Here is a 23,292-nt window from a genome sequence, read left to right as displayed (position 1 = left end):
CATAAAGACTCTGGTAGTAAGTGTTTGGTTATACTTCAGTTGCCGCTGGGTGAGATGCATGCAATGCCTTCTGCACATCTTTGCCCAATTTCTGCTGCAACAGGAGAAAATTTAATGTACTTCAGCTAGTGCCATAACACATGCACGATTAAGTTAATTGATAAGAGAAACTGAAAAATGTTTTCTTTACAATTATCCTTAACCATGTGAGATGGTACTCTCTCTTAAGGGCAATAAACAGAATCTACCCATTCAAAAAATTAATTTGCAATAAAATCCAATCAAATGAGACTAATGACTTTCAGCATATAATCAGAATGCCTGCTCAGAGCATGTCCAGATTCCGAGTTATCACCAGGTACAATACAAGGTAGATTTTGGAAGAGGTGGCCTACGAACACAAGACATCTGACATTGAACAACAATAATATTTACATTTAAAATTACATAACAGATCATTTAAGACAGAAAAGCAGAGGCCCTAACCCAGAAAGATGATTAAAAAGATCTGAGCATGCTCTAGCCAACGCACTTAAGCAAATACTCCTGTAACAGGCGATTGTGAAAGTACTTTTCATGCCCAAATATTCTTAATATCCATCCAGGTATGCAGCTCAATTCCCAAACATGTAAGTTACTTTGGATCTTAGTCAAGCATATTGAACCTGGGTAGGGGTAACAGGTCACAAATTGGTAGAACATTGCTTAGCCCTGGAATGGAGTCAAAGATACAAGCAATTTATCAGCAGCAAGAGGTGACGGAGGCAAGCCACATTAGTGATCGGAAGAAAACTGACGCTGTAAAGTTCATTAAGCCATGACGAAGACTTACAAAGTAGAGTTTTTAGGAAATGAACAGTTGGACTTTCCTTTAGGAATCTATACAGCAGGAAAGAAGGGGAAAACAGGAATCATGAAGACGACATTACAAGCATGAAAATAAACTAAAACAACTTGTCTATGACATGGTTAAAAGATACAGTAAATGAGATGGAAAAGTGTAGCAGCTGAGTAACACCTGATTTTAGAAAGTCATTCCCTACAACCTACACACCTGAAATCAAAACAGGCAAAAGCTTAATGCAAAAGAACAAGCCTTTTTCAAGTCTCCCCCACCCCTTAGGAAACTCATAATTGTGATGATCTTTTCCAGTGCTACTATTAACTTTTACCAATCTTCAAAGGCTCTACCCATTTTGGAAATATAGAGTTCTGGAAGCAACAGTTTTAAAGGCACTCAGTCAGCCTATTAACATCACATGAAGAAATGAGAAAATTTAACTTTCCACCTATGTCTAAACATTACACATAAACACCGTATTTTTTGTGGACTTGAAGAACTGCACCACAAATTTTAGTAGTTCTGCAGTATTTTAAATTTTGTTATCATAATCTCTCACATGCATCATAAACAATAACTAGGATAAACTGAAATACTTCAGGAAGAACAAAAATATCTATTTTCTATGCTATAGAGCTAATTATGAAACCAATTTCAATCTAGATTATGCAAAAAGAAATATAAAGAACCTCCATGAATAATCCTGAACTTCTACAATATACGAGATACGTGAGACACAATAGTCAGCTCACATGCAAATAAAGATAGCTTTTGGAAGATGTTCTAATGCTATCTTGCAACAGCAATCCAGCCTTGTTACTTCACCAAAATGGCTTCCTCAGCATTCCCACAGAGCACCAGAATAATTAGCTCCATTAAAAAAAAATAAAAGGTCATATCTTAATTGTAGGAATTGGGAACATTTCTTTTTCCAATATCTAACCATGGCAAGGAAGGCAGCAAGGAAGGCATCTAATAACACCTACAGTATTCAGAGCAGAAGGCTGTACAGGATCCATCCAGGATATACGTATATGCTTCTGTGCTATTAGATAATCTTACATCTTTTAAAGCAGGGTGTGGTCCCTTGCAAGAGACTTAAGCACTAGGACATAGGGTAACCTAGGATCCAAGACCCCACACATTTACAGTTCTCCCAGTTCTGTCAAAAGCCCAAAGAAATAGGGGTAAAGCGTGGCCTGCAACATTCAATACTCATGATCTATGCAAAGAGCTAGAAGCTATCAAGTAACAGTATTTCTTTAAAACAAACCCATCAATCCCACACAAAAACAGGTAGTCAGTAAAAAGTTAAAGATGCTGCAATTGCTTTCAAATGGACACTACACCAATAAAATACTCCAAAGTAAGACTCTACTGCTATCACCATACTTCAAGTAGCATCTTACAAAAAATTTAAGACACTCATTTATTTATCTGAAGTTAAGCAGCAATGTTGTTTCAAACCCCTGTGCATTTCCAAGTACCTAACATGCTTCAAACACGACTGACTTCCCCCCACTCCAAGTTAGAAGTAAAGAAAGTCAGGTCTTTCCACTTGTCTCTCCACGACATAATTTTTGCAGAAGAAAACACAAGTTTAGTCTTTCTAGATAGAGAACGTTTCATTCACTACCAATAATCAGTGAAACAGAAGGTGTAACTCAAAAAAAAAATAAACAGAGGAAATTTATATTTAGCATTGTATGCAAAAGTGTAAGAGGAAAAAGTCCATTCAGTATGCCAAAAAACACTTCTAAAAATTTAAATAACTATCAGATGTTAGTAAACAGAAGCAATCAATGTCCCACCCTCTGGTACTGTCAGGGGATATATTCAATATTTGCTCTGGCAATAGCCCACTTCACGAGTTACAACCTAGCATTTTTGTGAGTATTAAAGTACTGCAAACATCTCAAATAGCAAATTAGATTTCCTCAAGCTTTTTTTTTTTCCCTGGTAAAAGTATTTTACAAAATCCCTTTTCCTTTTTCCTCTTCTCTTCATGCTCAATTCTTCCTAAGTAGAGTAAAAGATACAGAAGGTGCTGTAAGGTGAAATGATTAGTATGATGGCAGTAAATCTTCCACTAAAATGCCAACAGAAGTGTTGATCAACCCCCCAAAAAAGGGGAACTAGGAACTATAGACCATTTGTGATCCTTCTTCCTGCACTGTAAAGTCACATCTGGTTGGAATGACAACCATATATGAACATGAAAAGCCGTAAGAAAAAAAGCTGAATTAAATGAAGTCACTGCTTTTAAAACAATCACAGATGCCTAAACAGCCAGGAAGGGATTAAAAAAAAGTTACTGATTCCACACTTCCTTCCTTCAGGTGAGAGCTGAAAAGCTTCTCAAAAGAAGCTAGTGCCACCCCTATCAACTTATCCAGTATTAAGAAAAAACAGAAGTTCAGGAGGGTCAATTATTAGGAAAGACAGAAGTAAAACACCAAACTAACGTACATTTCCATGCTCTGGTTTCTGGGCAGAGCTCAGTGCAGAGCAGCGTTCTAGAGCACAATTTACTTACCATCACCCTGCATGTCTGAAGTCCATAGTGTCAGATTATCACGTAACAACTGCATGATAAGTGTAGAGTCCTTATAGCTTTCTTCACTCAGTGTATCCAGTTCTGCAATAGCATCATCGAAAGCTGCTTTTGCCAACCTATAAGCAAAGAACAAATCAGGTTTAACATATATTGCTAAACAGAATCCAGAAGCACACATGATAAACCTGTGCCTCAGAACACCTATCTTCTAGTTTGGCTACATGACATCCATAGCTTCTATAACAAATTTTTACGTTATTTAACAGTGTGTAGACGTTCATCCAAATAGCTCCCATCCAAAACCAGTACCTTTGTGTGCTTAAGAACCTTTTTACTCAAGAATATTGGTTTTATTAAACATTTCTACATCTTGTGGTACAAGTGATCAGGGTCTACTAAAAGCTTAAAAGGAAGCGTATTACATAGCCTGAAATGACAGGAATAGAAGACAGACAGTATTTGCTTCAATCATCACTTTTATGCTCATACAAGCTGGACCCCTACAGATAGATGAGCTATTGTCATTCTATACATGCTCACAGTTCACAGAAATTAGTAACATGATCCCTCTAACCTTGTATAATATCCAACAGCAAGAGGGGCAAGTTAAATCACCTCATACTTTTTGCAGGATAAGGGCATGCACAGAGTTAACAAGGCAAGCTGTTAAACTGCCATTAGTTGATCAATCCAAGGTTATCGCTATTCTGCTTCTCATGCACGATCTATTCCCAGATAAACAAATGGGTCTGGACTCGAGAGAAAATGGCAAAGTTGAAAACCTATCCAGTGAATTGACCTCAGAGCAAGTCATTTACTAGCAGGAAGAAAGCCAGCCCAGTGTTCCTCTTGAGGAAAAGCCATTACCCAAGTAGAAATCGCTTCTGGCTTGTTTGGTATTCACATGAAATTTCCCCATCTTCCCACTCACTACCTACCTGCAGGCACGATCAGGAGAATTAAGAATTTCATAGTAGAATACAGAGAAGTTGAGCGCAAGTCCTAAGCGGATAGGATGTGTTGGCGGGAGTTCTGTCATTGCAATATCACTAGCAGCTTTGTAAGCCACCAAGCTATTCTCTGCAGCCTCCTTCCTGTCATTTCCTGTGGCAAACTCAGCCAGATACCTATGGTAGTCCCCCTTCCTGAAAACAGAAACAGTAAGAAGTCAGTAGGCCTTATTTCCCCCCACCAGCCACTAAATTAACAGCACACACAAAGGACACCGCTGTTGAATTACTATCTAGACAACAGTGCATTAGTACTTGAGTGAATTTTAAACCATCAGGCAGGAAAAACAGTTTGGGTTCCCCTATTTTCTTGCAGCAGTACACAAAATCATAGTATTACCTTCTCCATTACCAAACTGTGTCTCTGCAACTGCATCTCATCTAAACTTAGGCAAGTTTTTGAAAGGATAGAGATAATTCAACTACAGGAGAAACCCCTCTGATCATTTCAAGATTTAAACTGTGCTTCAGAAAGTACAAAATATGTGTCAAACTAGTGACAACAGCAACATACTCCAAGACCAAATTTCATTTGATAATGCAATTTTGAAGTTCACACTACATGACAGTTACCAATCTACCTAGTTTTCTTCTCTTTATGAGTGTACAGCTCATACAAGAAAACACCAAAGCAGGGATGCGATTTCTACATTATTAGCTCAATCAACAAAAACGGTTGTTTCTTACATCCAAGAGCTGCACAACAGCTTATGTTAAGTTCTCATGACGGTATTCCAAACAACAGTTTCTATCCAAAACCACACAATCAGAACGCTAACACCTCAAAGGCTGCCAAAAAGGGCTATTGGTTAGGCATGACTGAACTGCCCTCTTTCTAGAAGTTACTGTGGTTGAGTAGGCAGAAAACACATGTATAGCTACTTTATTTCTGTCTCTAGTTCAGAGACAGTAAGAGGTCCTTGCCTCACAAGAAGATACTTACATTTTGTAATAGAAAACCTTGGACTCGCCAGTGTTAGCTGCTGGAATGAGGTGTTTGTCCAGTACATCCAGAATGTCACAACAGATTAACTTCAGTTCAGTCTCAACCTATTAAAAAAAAAAACAACAAAAAACCAAAATTAAAAGAGGAGGCAAGGTTAGCACATAAGACTAAGAGCTATTTCAAAAATATCCAAATATCAAACAGGCAACATCATAAAAATCCAAAGAAGGGGAGGGCAGAAGAAAAAAAATTCAGCTGCTCCACAGGTGCATTAAGCAAAACAGTTCTGCGTAATTAGCTGGCACACAAAACAGGCAAGGACTGATGTATGATGAAATGCGTAACTGAATAATGGAGTTATAAATTCCCTGGAAGACATCTTGCTAGACAGTTGCATTAAGTTTGTCTCGGGATATAATTCCTTATAGCAAGGCTTGCACAACTTTTAATTCCTTACTTTGATCCTGGAAGGCTGCCCTAAAAGTGGCAACGGTGAAGAGGACAATTTGAAGATAATACAAATCTGCTAAACTCCATTACACCCCAGAGTTAAATGGCACCTTCAGAACAAGTTTCTATTGACTACTTGGGAGACAAAGCTTTAACAGAAGAGCCTTAAGACACAAATCATGGAGTAACATAACAGAATAAAGGTGTGCCACACAAACAAAAAGGTCAGATACAAGAGGAAAACACACTCCAGAAGATACAGACTTCAGAAGCAGGCAAAAAAGGCAAAGCACAGCAACTCAGAGAAAAAGCAGAAATCATCAACACTAACAGCAAGATCTGTGGCCAAAGAAAACCAACAATATAAAGCCTTATTTAAAAACAGGTATTGGATTTTAATAGCTGAAGTTGAAAACATGGTCACATCACCTTCAATTTTTCTAATTTAGAATACAAAGCAAGGTGTATGAGGTTAGGTTTTACCACAAAGTTTCACATCTGAAAGCAAAGAAACTAAGCATACCCCAAAAAGCTAAAAACTGTCTTTTGACATCAACATTGCCAAAACCGGGATGCTCAGAGCATCCCATGTCATTCACAGTAGGAGTGGTTAGTTAAGTGCAGATAGCAACCTGTTGCTGCTCTTTCATGATTTCGCAGTAACTTTCATAGCTATAGCTGAAGACAACTCTGGCTCAAGCTACTTTTATGCACTATAAAGTAGAGGTTTTCAAGCAAAGGCATCAACATCAGTTACAAGAAACTACCAGAAACTGCATGTCTTGGATCACAAGAGCAGCCCCACTTAGTCCACTATCCCTTCCTATCCTCCCACCCACGCAGTTTTCTTTCCTTCTTTCTTTAAGCATTTTTCTTGCCATGCAATATTTTTATCACCACATAGCTCCCAAACTATTAGGGTTTGTAACCACAACATCTACCCTCAAAAGCTGTTAAAATTATAGATCCACAAATGTTCAACTGGCACATATATACACATACCGATTTGTACAAAATGACTTAACAGATTTGCAAAAGTTCCTTTAGAGAAATTAATCTAAAGCAAATTTCATGTACAAACCATGTCAGAATGCCCTAACATTGAGGAAGTTAGATGCTATACTTAAAGTTATGTGACAAATGCTTAAGGAAGTTGCTGAAATATGGTCACTTGAGAAGAGTCTACTTCATATATTCTTGGGCTACAAAAGCTATAAAACCTTTGGCCAGCAGTCAGTTCCTGCAAACTTCTTTCCTCTTGATCCTCTTTTTCAATGACTTCTTTTGCAGAGAGATCTTCAGCAAAACTGCAAAGAATTAAATCAGTTTCTAATCCTCTTCTGTTAAATAACCATACATGTACAAACTTCTATTTCATCTCATACAGACCTTTTTCAGCTTTGCTTAAAGGATCAGTCACACAAGTTATCAGAGATCAGTTGCTGTCCAGGGCAATGTAAATGTCCTGACCAAGCTTAGTTTAAAAAGATTTAATACAAATCAAGTTGATTAAGAACAAAACAAAAAAAACCACAACAAAACCCTACAAGATCTTTTACAAAAAGGATCTGTTCTAGACAGAGTGGCTCAATGAACTCTGCAAAGCAGCAGATGAGCACAAGAGCCCACACTAAGCCTGTTCAGAGCATTCGGAAAAGGTAGGTTTAGGGTCTATCACCATTCCACCTCCAAGTATGACATATGGCACTACAGGGTCTGACCAGCAAGGAAAGACTGCTCACCCCAGTGAGTGTGTAGAAGCCCCTGCAATCCATCCTGCCCCTCTTTAATTTAGTGGTAGTGCTGGCTTAATCAGATTCCAGACTGTGTTCTTAGCAGATACAAAAGCTTGTAAACCACCTGGTGATCTAAATAAGGAAACTTACCAGAAGCAACCAGGGGAAGGGTAGCCTGTACTAGTTCTTTGACCTGTTTTAATACATAGCCCCCAAAATAGCTGCATCTCACAACTGACATGCAACATGAAACTAGAACAGTAGGAAACAGTTGCTAAAGCCTGTAACCTACCTCCCTCCCACCCCTGCCAAAACAAACAGACAGACCACCCACATTTATGCCAATTCACAGCCTAACCTTTCTAAGAAGAGGGGAAGAAGAGAGCCTTGCAGCTGCCCCAGAATACAACCCAGGTTTTAAGTCAGAGCACCAGAAACACACATTCTCACATGCCACAAATACAGACCAGTAAGAGGAAGGTGAATACTTGCCCTATGCTATTAGGGAAGGGATTTAGTTTTACCGCAAGGAAGTGAACTGCATTATGTGCAGACATACACCACTTCATCCTCTCAAGGATGAAGAACGCAAGCCTCAGTGTGTTGTCATCTACAGAGATGCAGTCAGATGAGAAAGCCAGGGGCTCTACTTTTGTGTATCCAAATGGCCACAGGACCCAGAAAAGCAGCCTGTCTACAAAGGAAACAAGTAAGTGGCATTTTCCCCCATGGCTATGTATGTGTTTTGTTACATTTATCTTAAGTGGTTTGGGTAAAGGCACAGCCTGGCACCTTCCATCATCTCTCAGTATTGACTAGCTCGGACAAAACCAGCCCAGCCCTACTCTGACAACACCATCATCCCTCAAGTTCTGCCCCATTTCACACTGGCTAGTAGCTCAAACAAACTTCCAGTATTTTTTAAGAGCCATGTACTAAGTGACAGTAAATACTGATGTAGACCAAAACCGTCAAATAATTACTTGCACACAAACTACACCTTCCATTTCAACTCAAGCAGCACTCTATAGCCAAGCAAGGTAACACCTGGTTCTGGTGGTAGGAGAGGGATGTGTTTTTCTAGAGATGCTGGTTCTTTCCAACTCCCCAGTGCTTTAAACTTGGCCTGTCAGTCCCCACACAAGTGTTCTGTTTGCTTCCCCCCCCCCCGCTCCCTTCTTCAGAGCCTTTCAAGCCTGGGAAGGGTCTCCCAACAACACTGAACTTACTCTGAAAAAAATGCTACAAGAGTGCCTATTTGTTGACAAAGCATAATAACCAAAAATCTGCTGAGCCTGCACTGGACTTTATCCCTTCAGAGAAGCACTGAGCATGACAACAGGGCAGTTGTGCTACTGCTCCAGCAGCAACAGCGAGAAGCATCATCCAAACCTTTGCAGTGTGTTCTTCAGGCCCTTACTGCCCCCATGCCATCTAGCCAAACCCATTAACAATCTCCTTATAGCAGATGCTAATTCACAGTAAGTCTCCCAGCATCTACAAACAGGACCTGGTCTTCAGCTACGGATGATACATACAAACCTCTTGGAAAATTCAGCCTAGAATTGAGTAGACACAGCTAGTCTTTCTCCAGTATGGAACTACATTACAGTTATCCACAGCACTCTTCCACCTAAAGCAACTGTGATAGCTATTCCCTTTAAGGATTCAACAGCTGAAGATATTGCTGGCATGGCACTGCACTTCATCTGGCACTCTCTCTCAATAGATACTTCAAGGAGTACATACATAGATTTCTTGCACAGCAGTCTGTTCTGCATGATACTTGCTCTCTTTTTGTAAAAGAGAGATGCAGAACAACACCTTTTTTACAGTCCTTTCAAAAACAAGAAAATAGTCTTTTCACTATTAAAGGACCTTTGGCAGAAGATAGTAACCACCCACAAAACGCTGGCAAAAGAACCTGGAAGCAGACAGTGTAAGACAAATATAAACAATCATCAGATAGCTATTGTCTTATTTTATATGTTCTGTTAGAAACATTTTAGACACCCATCAAGAAATGGTATTTGGGACTGTATGTAACTGGCAGAGCCTCATCCCCTCAGCATGCCAGCATAAAATTAGAAACTCACAACTTTAACAATTCCGTGGAGCAACAGAAACCCTGTGAGTCAACAGAAAGTAGTCCAGAGCCATTCCTGAGAAAAGATTTCCAAGCCAACTTCATTTCCATTGGTGGTATATGAATCGGTGCCAGGTGATGTAACAGACCCCACTGTTTCTCTGGAAGTGAAGAGCTGAACCATGTGGAGGCACTTGTCCTCAAATAATGGAGATTAAGTCTCTGCAGAAATGTGTGGGATTTAAACAGTATGGGAGCATGCCTGCTCTGTGCTAAACCATCGTTTAAGGAAGGGAGAAGGGGGGGAACAACAGCTCACTCTTCTAATAGCTTAAGGTTTCATTAGCTCTTACTGATGAAAGTCAAAGCTTGCTCCAAGTTCTCCATTTTAGGTAAAGTTGCACAGACTGACTAGACTCAGCATGAAGTTATGTGGATCAATTTTTCCCCTCTCAAGAGAGAGAAAATAACAAAGCCCTAGAGGTCACTACAAATACAAGTTTCACAGTTGAGATGACCATGACATCTTAGCATCCCCCATTCCCAGGAACATGGAGCACTTCATCCCAAATTGACTGCTTTAACTGCTATCAGTGTAACTGACCAGCTTAGGGACAAAGAAAGAAAAATAAAAATCTACATTTTAAGAACTAGATGCTGTCAAAGAAGCCATACTCTGTCAGCACTAATTTCAACACAGGCATAGCTGTCTGAGCTAATAATAGGTCTGCCAGTTCAATTGTACAAGACTAACTAGGCAACTATTCACTATTACCCAACTGCTAAGCACTTAGTTTACAGGAACTCCTGCCAAGTTTTCATCTGGGAGAAAAAGTAACAAAACAAGGCCAACATACATGAAATGCAACTACCACAGTGATAAAAGACAAGGTAAAGGAGTTAAATAAAACGGCCATTTGGCTTTACACTGCCTGCTTTTATGCCAAAACCAACTCTGAACATCCTTCCCCACTAGCATTTCAATTAACAGTGTTAATATTTTGAACTCCGTAGGACAGAGTACTGCAACAGCACCAAGTGTCAGTCTGTATGATCCTAAGCAACTTTTATCAGAAGTAGAAACTTAACAGCCAGACACCTCCTTTGACATGGCTACTTTTCCAATAAAAAGGTGCCTGGGCTAAGTCAGGTTGGAGTGGAAAGAACAAGGCCTCCTGAGCATATACAGCCTCACACTTGATTAAGTAGGGAAGAAGCAAAGTGCCAGCACAGTTCAAATGCTTAGCTGATATGCAGATGCACTGAAGGAAAAGTCCTCCCTTTCTCCTTTGAGTCTACTGCCCTTTTGAGTGTTTACACAAGAACACCCAACCTCTCCCCTTCACTAAGTGTATTTATTCTTCAGACAAGGAACAAACTTCATCCTTTCAAGACTGTCACTTTATTACAGGTCACCACACTGCAGGCAATCTAGAATACCAGGGCAGCTTACGGCAAGGGTAACAAAACTGGACCTTAACTAAATGACATTATGGCATAACACCAACTACATCTTACCATTTGCCGATATTCCCGAATCATTTTTAATTTATCTTCTCCACCTTTGTTTTCTTCTTTCTGTTCAATGCTGCTGATTATTCTCCAGGAAGCTCTTCTGGCTCCAATCACGTTTTTATATGCAACAGAAAGCAGGTTTCTTTCTTCCACTGTCAACTCCACATCCATTCCAGCCACTTTCTTCATTGATTCAACCATTTCTAGGAGGAAAAGGTCAGACAATTATTCTCACAGCTAAAGCATCTTTCAAACCATTCAACAGAAGTTGTATGATAATGATAGCTTATGAAAATAGGCTCCCTCCTCCTTTCATACACAGTTATTCCTCACTTTTATACCGAGTGTTCCAAACAAATATACGAGCATCTACAGAAAGAAGTATCTGATATTCTTTTAAATGCATCTGACAAGGGTCCCAAAAAATTCTTTAAAAGATAACTGTTTTTTTGTTGTGGGTTTTTTTTTTTTTGGTTTTGTTTTAAGAGACAGACAAAAAGGATATAGCATTAGCAGCAAGCACATTTTTCACAGTGGATAATAGTTATCAGTACAATCCCACAGGAATGCGTGTTCTTCAAAGTGCTTCAGAAAAGGCAGTGAATAGTGAGAAAAGCATGAGCAAGTGTAATCTGGCTTTCGGCACAGGAAGGATAAACTGAAGAATTACAGAATGCTCCACTGATTTGTCAACTGGAATACAGTGTAACATGGCAATTAACAAAAAAAAATCCAGATTTGAATAGATATAGAGAAGTATGAGTACTGTTATTAGGGAAGCAAGTCAAAATTCCAAGAGGAAACCACCAAAAGAAAAATTAGGTGCTTGGAGAAGTAACAGAAAAGTCATCCTGAGGATACCCAGAGCAACCATATCTACCCATGCCAAGCAGCTATTTACACTGAAAAGTAACACACAAAATACAAACTGATATTTATAGTTTAAACCTTTCAAAAAGGACTTGACACCTGAGGTTCAAATAATTATTACTAAATATAGCTTTCCTACACTCAAGTGGAACAAAAGCTTGAGCTACTTAAGGAAGGTTATAATCCTTTCATTACCTAACCACATTATGATTGCTTGTGACATATTAGAAAAATAAAAGCCAAAAACATTAAATATATACTAATTGAGAGCCTAGTACGGGACATCCAGGAGTTGGGTTTTGTCCTGCCACACAGTGCTTCAGTTCATTTACTATTTACCTTCCACCTTCCAGAACCAGTGGGAATCCCACAGACAGAAAACAAGACTAATAATGAATGAGACAAAGCCCCAACTACCCCATCTACTCAACAGGACAACTGTTTCATAGCTATATCTACAGGTAGAGGGACACTAGAATGACATCCTTAGCTTCTGCCAAAAGCACAATGATGTTATTAGGCTACGCTTCCCCCAATACGATGCCTTACTGTTCCGTGGCCTATTTACCTTGCCCACACATCATCCCTCCCCCATTATTTTACCTCCTTATGTTCTGCTGTGTCATGGCAGCACAAGCAATGGGAAACTAACAAAGCTTAACTGTCAATCTTTTCCTCTGGCGCAAAAAAATCACAATCTTAACAGGCATAAGCTATTTGAGCAATGGAAACTGTAAGCTCAATCTTTTTCCCTGGCAGGAACAACGTCATCAGTCTCCAACAGGTCTCCACATGTGTAGGACAAAATTGTATAGGGGCTTATTCTTACCAGAAGTGGAAAAAAAATCCCCACCTCTACCAGTAGGTTTTGCTTCTCCGAATCACAGAAAGTAACAAAAAAATCCACCAAGGATTTGATAAAACTTTTACAAAACACCATCCTATTGCAAAATGGTGAACTGTTTTTGCTGAAGACTTCAGGAGCTGCCTAAAACACTCAACATACATACATTTAATATTAACACAAGCATGCAGTCTTGTAATTTAAGCTAGCTAAGTTAGAGGCAATGTGATATAGTTACAATATGCAATTTAAATAATGCAAGCACTATGACTTATTTCCTGAAGGACGACCCTACCATCTATACAAAGAATTTATTTCAAAGCTGTAAATTTTTTAAATTATGCGAGTTAAGTCATCTCGTATTTTGAAGTTTCTTAAAACAGCTGAGCTACGCCAAAGATAATGGGCCTAACTGTATTAATTTTTGTGAACAAAGATGACAAATGGGAATTAAGACTTGCAGTCTCCGCAATTTGGGTACCTGTGCCAAGCTCCAGCAAGAAACACAGGGCTTGTCTTTAAGCTTAATGTCTAACTGCCTTCAAACAAGAGGAGTAATTGAAACTGCACCACACCTGCAGTTTAAGAAACTAACCTGTATTTGTGAATGCATAGCCCTCCCTTCAACCATTAGTTGTTGAATTTCATGAGCTGAAGATATATCCTCTATGTAAATACAAATAATTTAAGTGTAGAAAAAGGAGGGGTTAGTCATGTCATACTATTCATCTATGATACTCATTCCGAGGCATCCTCCATCACTCTGAAGATCTTTGGTCTGACCCAGTATGACCATTATGCTTTAATCAAACATGCACAGTTTCAGATGTGTGGCAAGCTTAACTAACCAAGACCATATTAATTTTGTCCTGTTAGATCTTCTCTGAAGTTATGAAAGCCAGAGAAAATCAAACAACACTAATACCTTCTCTGGAACTGGCAGGTTTCTGAAGTACACCATGTCTTTTTCAATTACACTTGCAACCTTGTGCACCCCACAGGTAGTCTCTAACCATCGTAAAGCAACACACATTACAGAAAATCTAGCTTTTCTTTAAAACAGTTTATGTTCTTCTGTGCTTTACCAATTGGGATTAACTACAGAGCACTTCAGCCATACTATGGTATGTACTACAACACTTCTATAGAAAACCTGCTTCTTGATGAAGTAAAAAAACCTATTCACTCTTATCTCTTGTATAATAAACAATGATACACATGTAATAATTACTCCAGAAGTGTAGAGGTTGAGAAACACATACAGTAACAGTTTCCAAGATATTCTGGCCTGTATCAGGAAATTCTAACAACTGGGGGGAAAAAAATGGGGAAGCTTATCAACTACATTACAGGTTTCCTTCACAATCTCTTCCCTAGACGCAGATTTGTCTAACATGGAAATTTAAAGGAAAAAAAACTGTACACAAGACTTGCTGTTCCCTGTAAATGAGTATCTGATTCTCAGAACACACTCAAACATATAATTACAAATTTAATCAATTGCTTAGCTTCTGCAGGATTTTATCCATTGCTAGCCTAAACATCTACAAGTCCTTGAAACAGAGGTCCAAAATCTCTCTGCACTGGAGGATAAACCACATTTAAGCTGAGCAACAGCTTTTATGGAGGCATACCCAAGACCCAGTCCTACCAAGAAGCACAGCCTCTGCCACTACATATTCGCCCTGTTGCATCTCTTCAGTCTTCTGCAAAGGTCATTAACTATCATCTTGTAGAACCACCATAACCATGGAAAAAATGGTGCCAAAAGAAAACAGTCAACTTTTCAGAACCAGTACCAGAAAACAGGCCTTGTCACCACAAGATTTTTACAACCACGTGTTGTTAGTAAGCCAAATAGACTTTTTGCCAAGTGATAGCCATCAAGAGTAAGACGCTGCGGGGTGCAGAGGAGCACCTGAGGTTTTCTTCCATTTGTGCTGAAGCACAAAACCCTCAAGCTTCACCAACTCTTCATACTAGGTACATAGCCTCTCAATACACTGATAAAGGAACTGAAAGGTCTTCTCTTCAGAATCTTAATCCTGTTACTAGTTAAATACACAACGACACATTAGGATCCCACCCATAAACAAGTATCTTACCCGAAAAGATTTATCAGCCTTTCTACAAAATTGTTGGAGAAAAAGGTTTCTAATTTAGTGAAGAGCCCAATTTTACTTACAACACAAAAATCTGGGCTGGTATTTCAACAAGACAATATGATTATTATGTATATACCTTGGTCTTCTTCCACAGTAAAGCCATAAGCCAGCCCTGAAAGTTTAAGCCTGATGAATAATCTTAAGAACTCAGGCAACACAAAAGCAGGACGACAGCTTACCTGTATCTTCTCCAATAGAAAACTAATTCTATAAAAAAATAAAGCCATCTATGCCTGCCAACAGAACAAATATTTTATACTCTAAGTGCAGCTTTACCTATCTGGAAGATTCCACAAGGAGGTGAAAAGCTCAGAGACCATTCAGGACAATACCAGTCCAAGATTACATTTCAGTAAGAAGGATTACTGCAATAATGACAACTCATTGCATACACAATCCGGAGATGCTTACACTGCATTATGGAAAAAGTAGTGTTATGCAGATTCAAAAAGACAGACTGTAGTTTAAGTGGTTAAGTTCCAGCCTCTCAGTTGATTGTGGCTGTTACCTTATTATGCTACTGTCAGATCATGCCACCACCAGAACAGGAAATCCCAAAAGTGTAAAATGTGGAAGAATAGGGAATATTCTGGAGAATTACATGCTTGCCCTAGATTTATATCCTTCCCCAAGCATTTGCTGTTCGTCATTATAAGAAATAGCACAATAAATAGACATTTGGTCTGATCAGGTTTGTATATTCTTACAGAAAAAAGGTATTTAACTGAGACTCAAAACAACTGCCTAAGATACTACAAAACTGCAATAATGCCATTTTTTTACGTTCCTACATTCTACTACTATGATTAAGATGCTTGGCTCCTCATCGCAAACATTGCTGACTCACCTCCAGCCACTGCAAAGTAACAGTAGGGACACACATGCATAGCTTGCAATGCAAAAAGGGTTTGCATAGTGGCTGCCACTACACTGACTGCTACCTACAAAAAAGTTTTAAAACAGCCTGGTATGTGGCTTAGGATTGGGTTTTGTTTTCATGTGAAAGGCAAAAGATTATGCCTTACTCTAAGCTAAAAAGTAATCGGGAAGTTTGTAAGTGTTGAGAAGCATATGTTTAATAACCATATACTAGAGGCCAACCCACAGAATTTGTACAAAGGACACAGTTGATAAGGAAACTTATTAGGCCACAAAATAATGAATGCCTCTCTACCAGATAAAGATGAGAAACTTTTAAGTATTTGTTGCTTCTCAAACTCTAGAAATCCAAGCAACTTGGGGGAACTGGAACATCCCTATGTAAGGAAATATGGACACAGGTGATGTACACCGAATTTATTGGAAAGACTAAAAACTTTCACAATATAGGATACAAAACTTAAACAGCAGACCATACCAAAGAACTAGCACTATGTATCAAACATCAGTATCTGACAGTCCTATCAAAGTTTGTGCTTCTAACAGAAACCACTTGGCCTAAACAAGGGCTGATGCACTAAAGAGGAGAGCCTGTTGGGCCAAAACTACAGTATTTGCAACCTCTAGTTCAGGTATCACAGTGCTTAAGTCTCTCACTAACCAGGGTGTCTGATTTTTTGTTTGTTTTATGAAGCATCTAGTTACATAGCATACAATGGGGCGCTCCTAATCTGCTTTTCAACAATACACAGAATCTACTTCAACCTTAATGCTGAAATAACTATCCCTTGCCACCACACACACTGGTTCAACATTACCACAGGAAAAACAAGAGCTAGAAAATCTACTAGTGGTGTGCTTAACTTCCAAAATAGGAACTACTTAAGCGAGAAAGCTTGTTAAAATAACAGAAAAGAGCTTGTTGAATAAAGGTGGGATGGGGATGACTTGATGGTCATCATACTGAAGGCTCAAATCAAAATGAACCTTAGGAAAACCCAGGTGGCATTCTTAAATACTAGGAAGTTAATAGTAGCAGAAGCACAGCACTTAGAAAATTGAAGTTGTGTTTTAAGTTTAATCCTTTCTGTTCCCCTTCTCCAAGAGGAATAAACCAGACCAAGATTTCCAAGCTTCTAAGCTGCTGCTCACTATTTCAACATTTCAGGAGCTAAAAGCTGCCAATGAGCATCCAGTGTGATGGGAGGATGTGATGAATACAGCAGAAAAAACAAGTCTTCCCACATGTGTTCACCATAGAAGATTGTGCACCATAACCAGTATTCAGAGAAGACTCAGTACAATACTAGTCTTGTACTTGTTCATTCTTGGAATGAACAAAAGATGATCAGTAGCAAGTCACAAGAACTCAAAGTATCTGATCCTAAACTGCTGTGTATAACCTCTCAGTTAAGACTTTAGTAGTAGCAGCAGCAGCAAACATGAAGCAGCCAACACTATGTCAATTTTCAAGAAGGGTTCCAGCAGACACTCAAGAGGAACTACAGACCCATTAACGTAACACTTACAAGGGGTCAAGTTAACAGAGATTACACAAAAAAAACTGAATGAGTGGGTATATGCATAAACACTATATTGTAGAGCATGGCCTTCTGTAAACGCAAGTAATACCTCACAAATCTACTGTGATGCTTTCAATGAGTCAAGCATATGGACAAGGAAGACATGATTGATATAGTCTACCTGGATTTCCCAAAGGCATTTGACAAAGTCCCTCACCCAAGGTTCTTTAAGGAACTCAACTGCCATGGGATAGGAAGGAAAGTCCTCACATGGATAAACACTTGGCTGAAAGACAGGAAACAGGGTATGAATATAAGACTCAAGTGTTCAGAACGGAGAAGGATCACCAGTAGAATCACACAGTGATCTGTGCTGGGAAGCATGCTAACATTTGTAAGCTATCCACAAAAATGGAAGCAAATAGTAAGTACTAACTTAGTAGCAGCAAACTGCTAAGAACAAACAAAAGAGCGAGCTGAAGAAATAGGGGCAAGTGTATTTTCTTCATTGTGAAGAGTGTAACTGTGAAGATTAACGCCCATAGATTGCATTTTCCCTAGAACTGCAGGCCTCCACCTGCCATCAGTGGGCACCATCCTATTCACTACAATGATTGGCTCCAAATTCAAGCCAAGAGAAGGTAGGGCTCATCTTTTCATCCATTAGGAACTCTTCTTCTGAAGAGACTTATTACATTGCCCACATCAAGTTTTTCTGTTCTCTTAAGAAATCCTGCATTTGACAAGTAAGACTTAAGAGATGGCTAAACCAGTCCAGCAGCTTGCGGGGAGGTAGGCAGGTGGCTTTCCCCTCTGTACCTATCAATTCCATCATGTCAGCTCAACACTTCTTTGACCTCTCAACTGGCTGATTCAGGTCACCAGCTCAGAAAACAACTGCTCAGAAAAAAAATAATCTTGCTTATAATTTAGAGAACTGAACTGGCTCTAAGGGTAAGACTAGAACCCAAGTAAACCTGAGAAATAGCCTGGGAAGAGAGGACATCCCTCTTTCCACAGGGAGTTGTCAGATTAGTTCACCCCACTTCGCAGCACAGCACCTTTAGTTTCTAAAAGCATAAAATGAACACAACATTTACCCTTACACACTACAAAAGTTTCCATTATTTTTCTTCAAGGTCTTCATATGCTTGAAGCACCCTGAGTAGATTATTACAGGCAATTAAAAGCAGGGTGCAACTACTGAGGTACTAAAAATTGACAATCCTATCTTAAGCTCCCTATCTAGAGCATACCATGCTTACCACAATGTACAATTTTCATACAAACGAGCATAAAAGAACCTAACAACTATATTCCCAGAAGTCAAGACAACCAACAGGCAGAGGGCAAAAAAAATACCAAAGAATATCCATCCCACACAGTAGCTTAGACTATGATTTTGTGGAGAAAGCAGCAGGTTATACTGCTATTCCTTGTGTAAGGTTTTAACGGCTAGTGCAGCCAAGACACTTCCAACACCTGATTGCATGACTCTGCAATATACAGTCCTACAAAGCATACTTGTACCTTTATGCACAAGTACATATTTATATTCAGAGAAATAGATGGGTTAAAACCAGATTATCCAAGCAACAGTTGTATTTTCTGCATAATCAATCCTATGGACTATCACAAGTCTTTCTTGTAACAAGAACATGATTTTTAAGTCATCGCTATCATCTCTTCAAACTGTGAACATATGCTTTTCTAAATAAAAGAGGGTTTCTCCAGTATTTTTAACAAAAGTTTTAGTTTGAAAGCAAACCTAGGCAAATCTAAAGACCAAGCCTCATCATCCATTTCTCCACTTGACTGCGATCTGCTACTAAGTAATCTTCTAATACAAGTACTCAAGTGTAACACACACCAACTCAGCTTCCGGACTCCTTGCAGAGAACCAAACCATCTAACTATAGAGGTTTGTCGCCTTTGCTTGCTCTCGGTACCTCAGGAGATTCAAGGAGGCCATTATAGAAAAAGGCCCTCTCTCACACAAGTCCTCATGATCAGAAGTCATTTTTTATGGCCCAGTATGTGAACAATTATCACTTAAAAAAATTAACAATCTAATTCCTCCAACATTGTCTTGGCCATACTCTATCTACCTCAGATTCCTACATTTCTTAAGGATACACTGAGATTTTTTTCTGCCTTTTAGCACTTTCACATCTACCCAATTCAGAGACAAAGAGAGCAGTCATACCACATCACTAGAACAGTAAGACCTTTGACAGACAGGTATAAGTACTAACCATTAATGTGCGGGGGAAGGAAAAAACAAACAAACTTAAGTGTGCTTGACATTTGCTTGAAAGAGACAGGTCCTCTGCAAACTAAAATTAATATGCAACTTAAATTCTAATTTGTGACAGTTTATTGATTGATTCTTCACTAAGCTATAAGTTCAAGACCTGTTACTATGAGAGAAATTTTTCTAAAACAGGTTCAAATCTTGAACTGAGTCCACTGCTGCACACCTTACTGCCTTCATAATAAAGGCACATTTCCCTGATAGACAACCTATAAAAACATAGGAGTCAGCTGTTAGCTTGCTGTATTAGGAATCAGGAGAGCTGTAAAATAGGGTTTTTTTTCCTTCTTAACCTGTACCTTGACCTATTATCTGGTTTTGGGGGGAACACCCCCCCACCACCACCTATTTCACCTCACCTCAGTTACACCATATGTAAATTTGAAGCCATATACTTCAAGACCCGTAGTACAAAACTGCTGTTTAGAGTTTAAGTATCTGCTTGTAGTCTACCTTGTGTCATAGCATGCTTCTCACCTGATTAAAAGAAGGATGTTACCTAGCTTCCACAATGAAGAATTGGTTTCAACATTCAGCAGCAGTCTACAGGAATGCAGATGCACACATTCTCTTAATACACAGAACTCACATATTAGTAAGGTAATTTCACAAACCACCACAATGTTACCTACTCCAATTGTTTTAAAAAAAGACAATTTATATTTATATATTATTCTGTTAATAATAGTCTTTGAAGAAACAGCAGTAAGTGAGATCTCTCAAGAAGCTTCCTGTATTATAAGTAAGCTTCCTGGCATTTTGTGATTTGTCATGACATGCCTAAGCAGATCTGAGAAGATAGTCAGACATCCAAATCTCTTAATATCTCTACAGATCAGAGCTTAAGTGCTACTTACACCGCAGAAGTACCTAGAAAGTTGTCCCCTTAATCTGGGCCAATATACTGAGGACAATACAGATACAGGCCTAGATTTCCAACAATTCACAAGTACAGCTTCCAAGACTTCATAAATTCTGTAAGTGGGTCAGGTAAGTAACACCAAAGAAGCTACAGTTAGATGCCCACCATAAGTGCTGCTATAAATGCCATGAAACATACATAAAAAAAACAACCTACCACACACCACTCTCTTAAAGTCTCAAGGAGAAAGAAGATGGGACACATCTTAACGCTATCCTAGCACTAAACATAAAAAAATTGTCATTCCACACGCATTTTCAAGTTACTCAAGAGATTTGTATTCCAACGTATTTGTAGGCAGTACTTACCATTGCACCATTTTGTGTGCCAATTAATAACTGTGACCTTATGCTCATGTATCTCAAAGATCAAACTGAAGAGAAAATTAAGAATAACTTACACTTTCACCATACTGCTCCCCAAAGAATTTTGTTCACAGAATTATTTAGCAGTCTCAGCTATGATCTTGGCAGAATCACAGTTTTTCACATAACCAAGAACAAATTATGCCAAAAATTTTAATTGTTTCAGCTAAACTAGAATACAGAATTCGATGCTAAAACAGTATCTACAGTACATATTCTTCCAGGCCATGGACACAAGATCCACGAAGATGCATTTAGAACAGCTAGCAGAACTAGAGGGTGCACCTTAAATTTGTTTACCCAACTTGATTCCAACAAACTTTGGAAGTCTGAAAAACACAGCACTGATTTAAACATGACAACTTTAAGTTCAGCGCTCTCTCCTAAACGGTAACAGTCTCATTACCATTCAGAAGCGATACAGCATAAGAAGTCCTCTAAATTTTGATGTAGCCAGCTTGTTTTGCAAACATTCATGATGCTGGTAGGAAAAAAAGGTCCATCGAGGGAAACACTGCGCCAAGGCAATCCCTGCTAATAAATTTTTATTAGTTGACAGGAAGTCTGATTGTTTTGCATTGCAGATCTCTACAATGGGGTAGAATCTGATTACTTTATAATGAACTGATTTACCGATGACTTAAGAATAACACCAGAAAGACAGTCATGCCTCAAAAGCTCCCAAAGATGATGAATCCTCCAGGATGTTGGCCAAACGTCCAACTTGCATTTCCACTCAAACCAAAGCCAACACTTTCAGTTGCACTGACTCATCCATTTCAGGTGGAGAACGCTTTCCTCCCTACTCACCAAACCAACACCAGGAATGCTGCTGGAATTTGGTCGGGGGAAGGAAACGCATCTTCCCATCTCACATACTTTAGGGTAGGCAATCAGACACTGAAAAAAAACCCCAAACCCCCAGCAGAATTTGCACGCTTACTGTGGAATATGGAATTGGATGCTTCCCTGTGCCCAAGTCAATTAACTTGTACCCCAACATCTGGTTTTCTGGGGGCCATTTTTTCTCTAAGTCCTTACAGTTATTGTGGAGGCTGACTGCTCTCATTTAGTGGAATTCTTAGTTCTACCTTATTTCCCTACTGGAACTGTCAAAGAAGGGAGTCTTACTTAGGCCTTCTTTTTTTTATTATAGTTTCTATTTTCCTTCCCAGAACATGCATTTTTCAGCTGCTTTGCAACAGTGCTATCAGAAGCCTTCTAAGCACAACTCAGTAAAAATACGTCATTTGGCAAGAACCTGGTCATGTTGTCTAGGAAAATTATGAACAGAAAGTATCTGGAGTGTCCTTCTACTTCTAAATGAAGTGTAACTGCATTCACACTTTTTACACACAAGGGTATTTATTTCACTTTAAATGAATAAATATAAGGTCTTAGGACAAAAGTAACAGTCCCAGAAGACTAACATCATTGAGAAAATTAAAGGCCCTTTCTATTATATGCAAGGGAAACATGTTTAAAGAAACAGTGGCAGGACAGACATTTTGGGGGCAAGAGACACCATCCAGGGTTGCCAGTTCCTCCCCTCTACCACTTTTTCCCCAGATATGAAACAATCAGGCATAGCACACAAACTTACAGGAGAAAAAGAATGAAAAGACAACGCTGGAAAAGTAAAATGATCCGTAATAATTTCTACCACATAATGAAAGCATATGCATTTTCTTTAGGCAATGAATTATCATGTACTCGATCCCCCAGGGGGAGAGCTCGCTCGCTCTGGGTTTGCCAGGGGCAGCAGTATCTCCAACCGAAGGCAAAGGAAGAGAAAGAAAAGCGCTAGCCCCCTCCGCCGGGACCCAATACGGCGAGCAAGCCTCTCCCCAGCATCGCCTCCCGAGGGGCCGAGAGAGCCGGGCACCCACCTTCCGGAGAGCACGGCACTGGGCGTTGTCTGCGGCGAGCCGACCTCAGCCCCACACCGCCGAGCTCGGCGAGGCCCGGCCCGAAGGTAAGCAAGGCCCGGGCCGAACAGAACCACCTCAAGCCGCGCCGGTCAGCGGTAGGATGAGGGGTAGTGGGGTCTCTTTGTCGGGCCCCCCGAGGCGGGGGCGGCTCCCCTGCCCCCCCCGGGACTCGCCCTTCGCGGCCGCCATTTTATTCCCGGCTTCTGCCGCCACCGCCCCCCGAACCGGGCCCCGCCCAGGCCCAAGCCACCCACTCGTTCAGGCCCCCCATCCCCAGCTCCACCAGCCCCTCGGGGCGCTCCCAGTCGCCATTTTGTCTGTGCCCCCCTCCTCCACCC

General features: G+C 39.7%; 1 protein-coding gene across 7 annotated transcripts in view; it reads right to left on the bottom strand.

Annotated features, from left to right (window-relative positions):
* The window catches only part of YWHAE (tyrosine 3-monooxygenase/tryptophan 5-monooxygenase activation protein, epsilon), a 29,720-nt gene that overhangs the window by 6,214 nt on the left and 214 nt on the right, over positions 1-23,292 (bottom strand). For 4 of the 7 annotated variants that reach the window (XM_010573606.1, XM_010573605.1, XM_010573602.1 and 1 more), the window contains exons 2-5: positions 11,145-11,344; positions 5,352-5,458; positions 4,337-4,543; positions 3,378-3,514 (exon numbers count right to left, since the gene is read on the bottom strand). In XM_010573606.1, the coding sequence (XP_010571908.1) occupies positions 3,378-3,514; positions 4,337-4,543; positions 5,352-5,458; positions 11,145-11,344 (651 nt within the window). Of the gene's footprint in view, positions 1-832; positions 880-3,377; positions 3,515-4,336; positions 4,544-5,351; positions 5,459-7,024; positions 7,112-11,144; positions 11,345-17,603; positions 17,678-23,292 lie in introns of those variants that run through there. The other 3 variants (XM_010573608.1, XM_010573604.1, XM_010573609.1) reach the window with 3 other exon arrangements.

Source organism: Haliaeetus leucocephalus, unplaced genomic scaffold, assembly GCF_000737465.1.
Source record: "Haliaeetus leucocephalus isolate CR32 unplaced genomic scaffold, Haliaeetus_leucocephalus-4.0 Scaffold395, whole genome shotgun sequence".
Taxonomy (NCBI): Eukaryota; Metazoa; Chordata; class Aves; order Accipitriformes; family Accipitridae; genus Haliaeetus; species Haliaeetus leucocephalus.
This window is presented reverse-complemented; position numbering and strand designations above follow the sequence as displayed.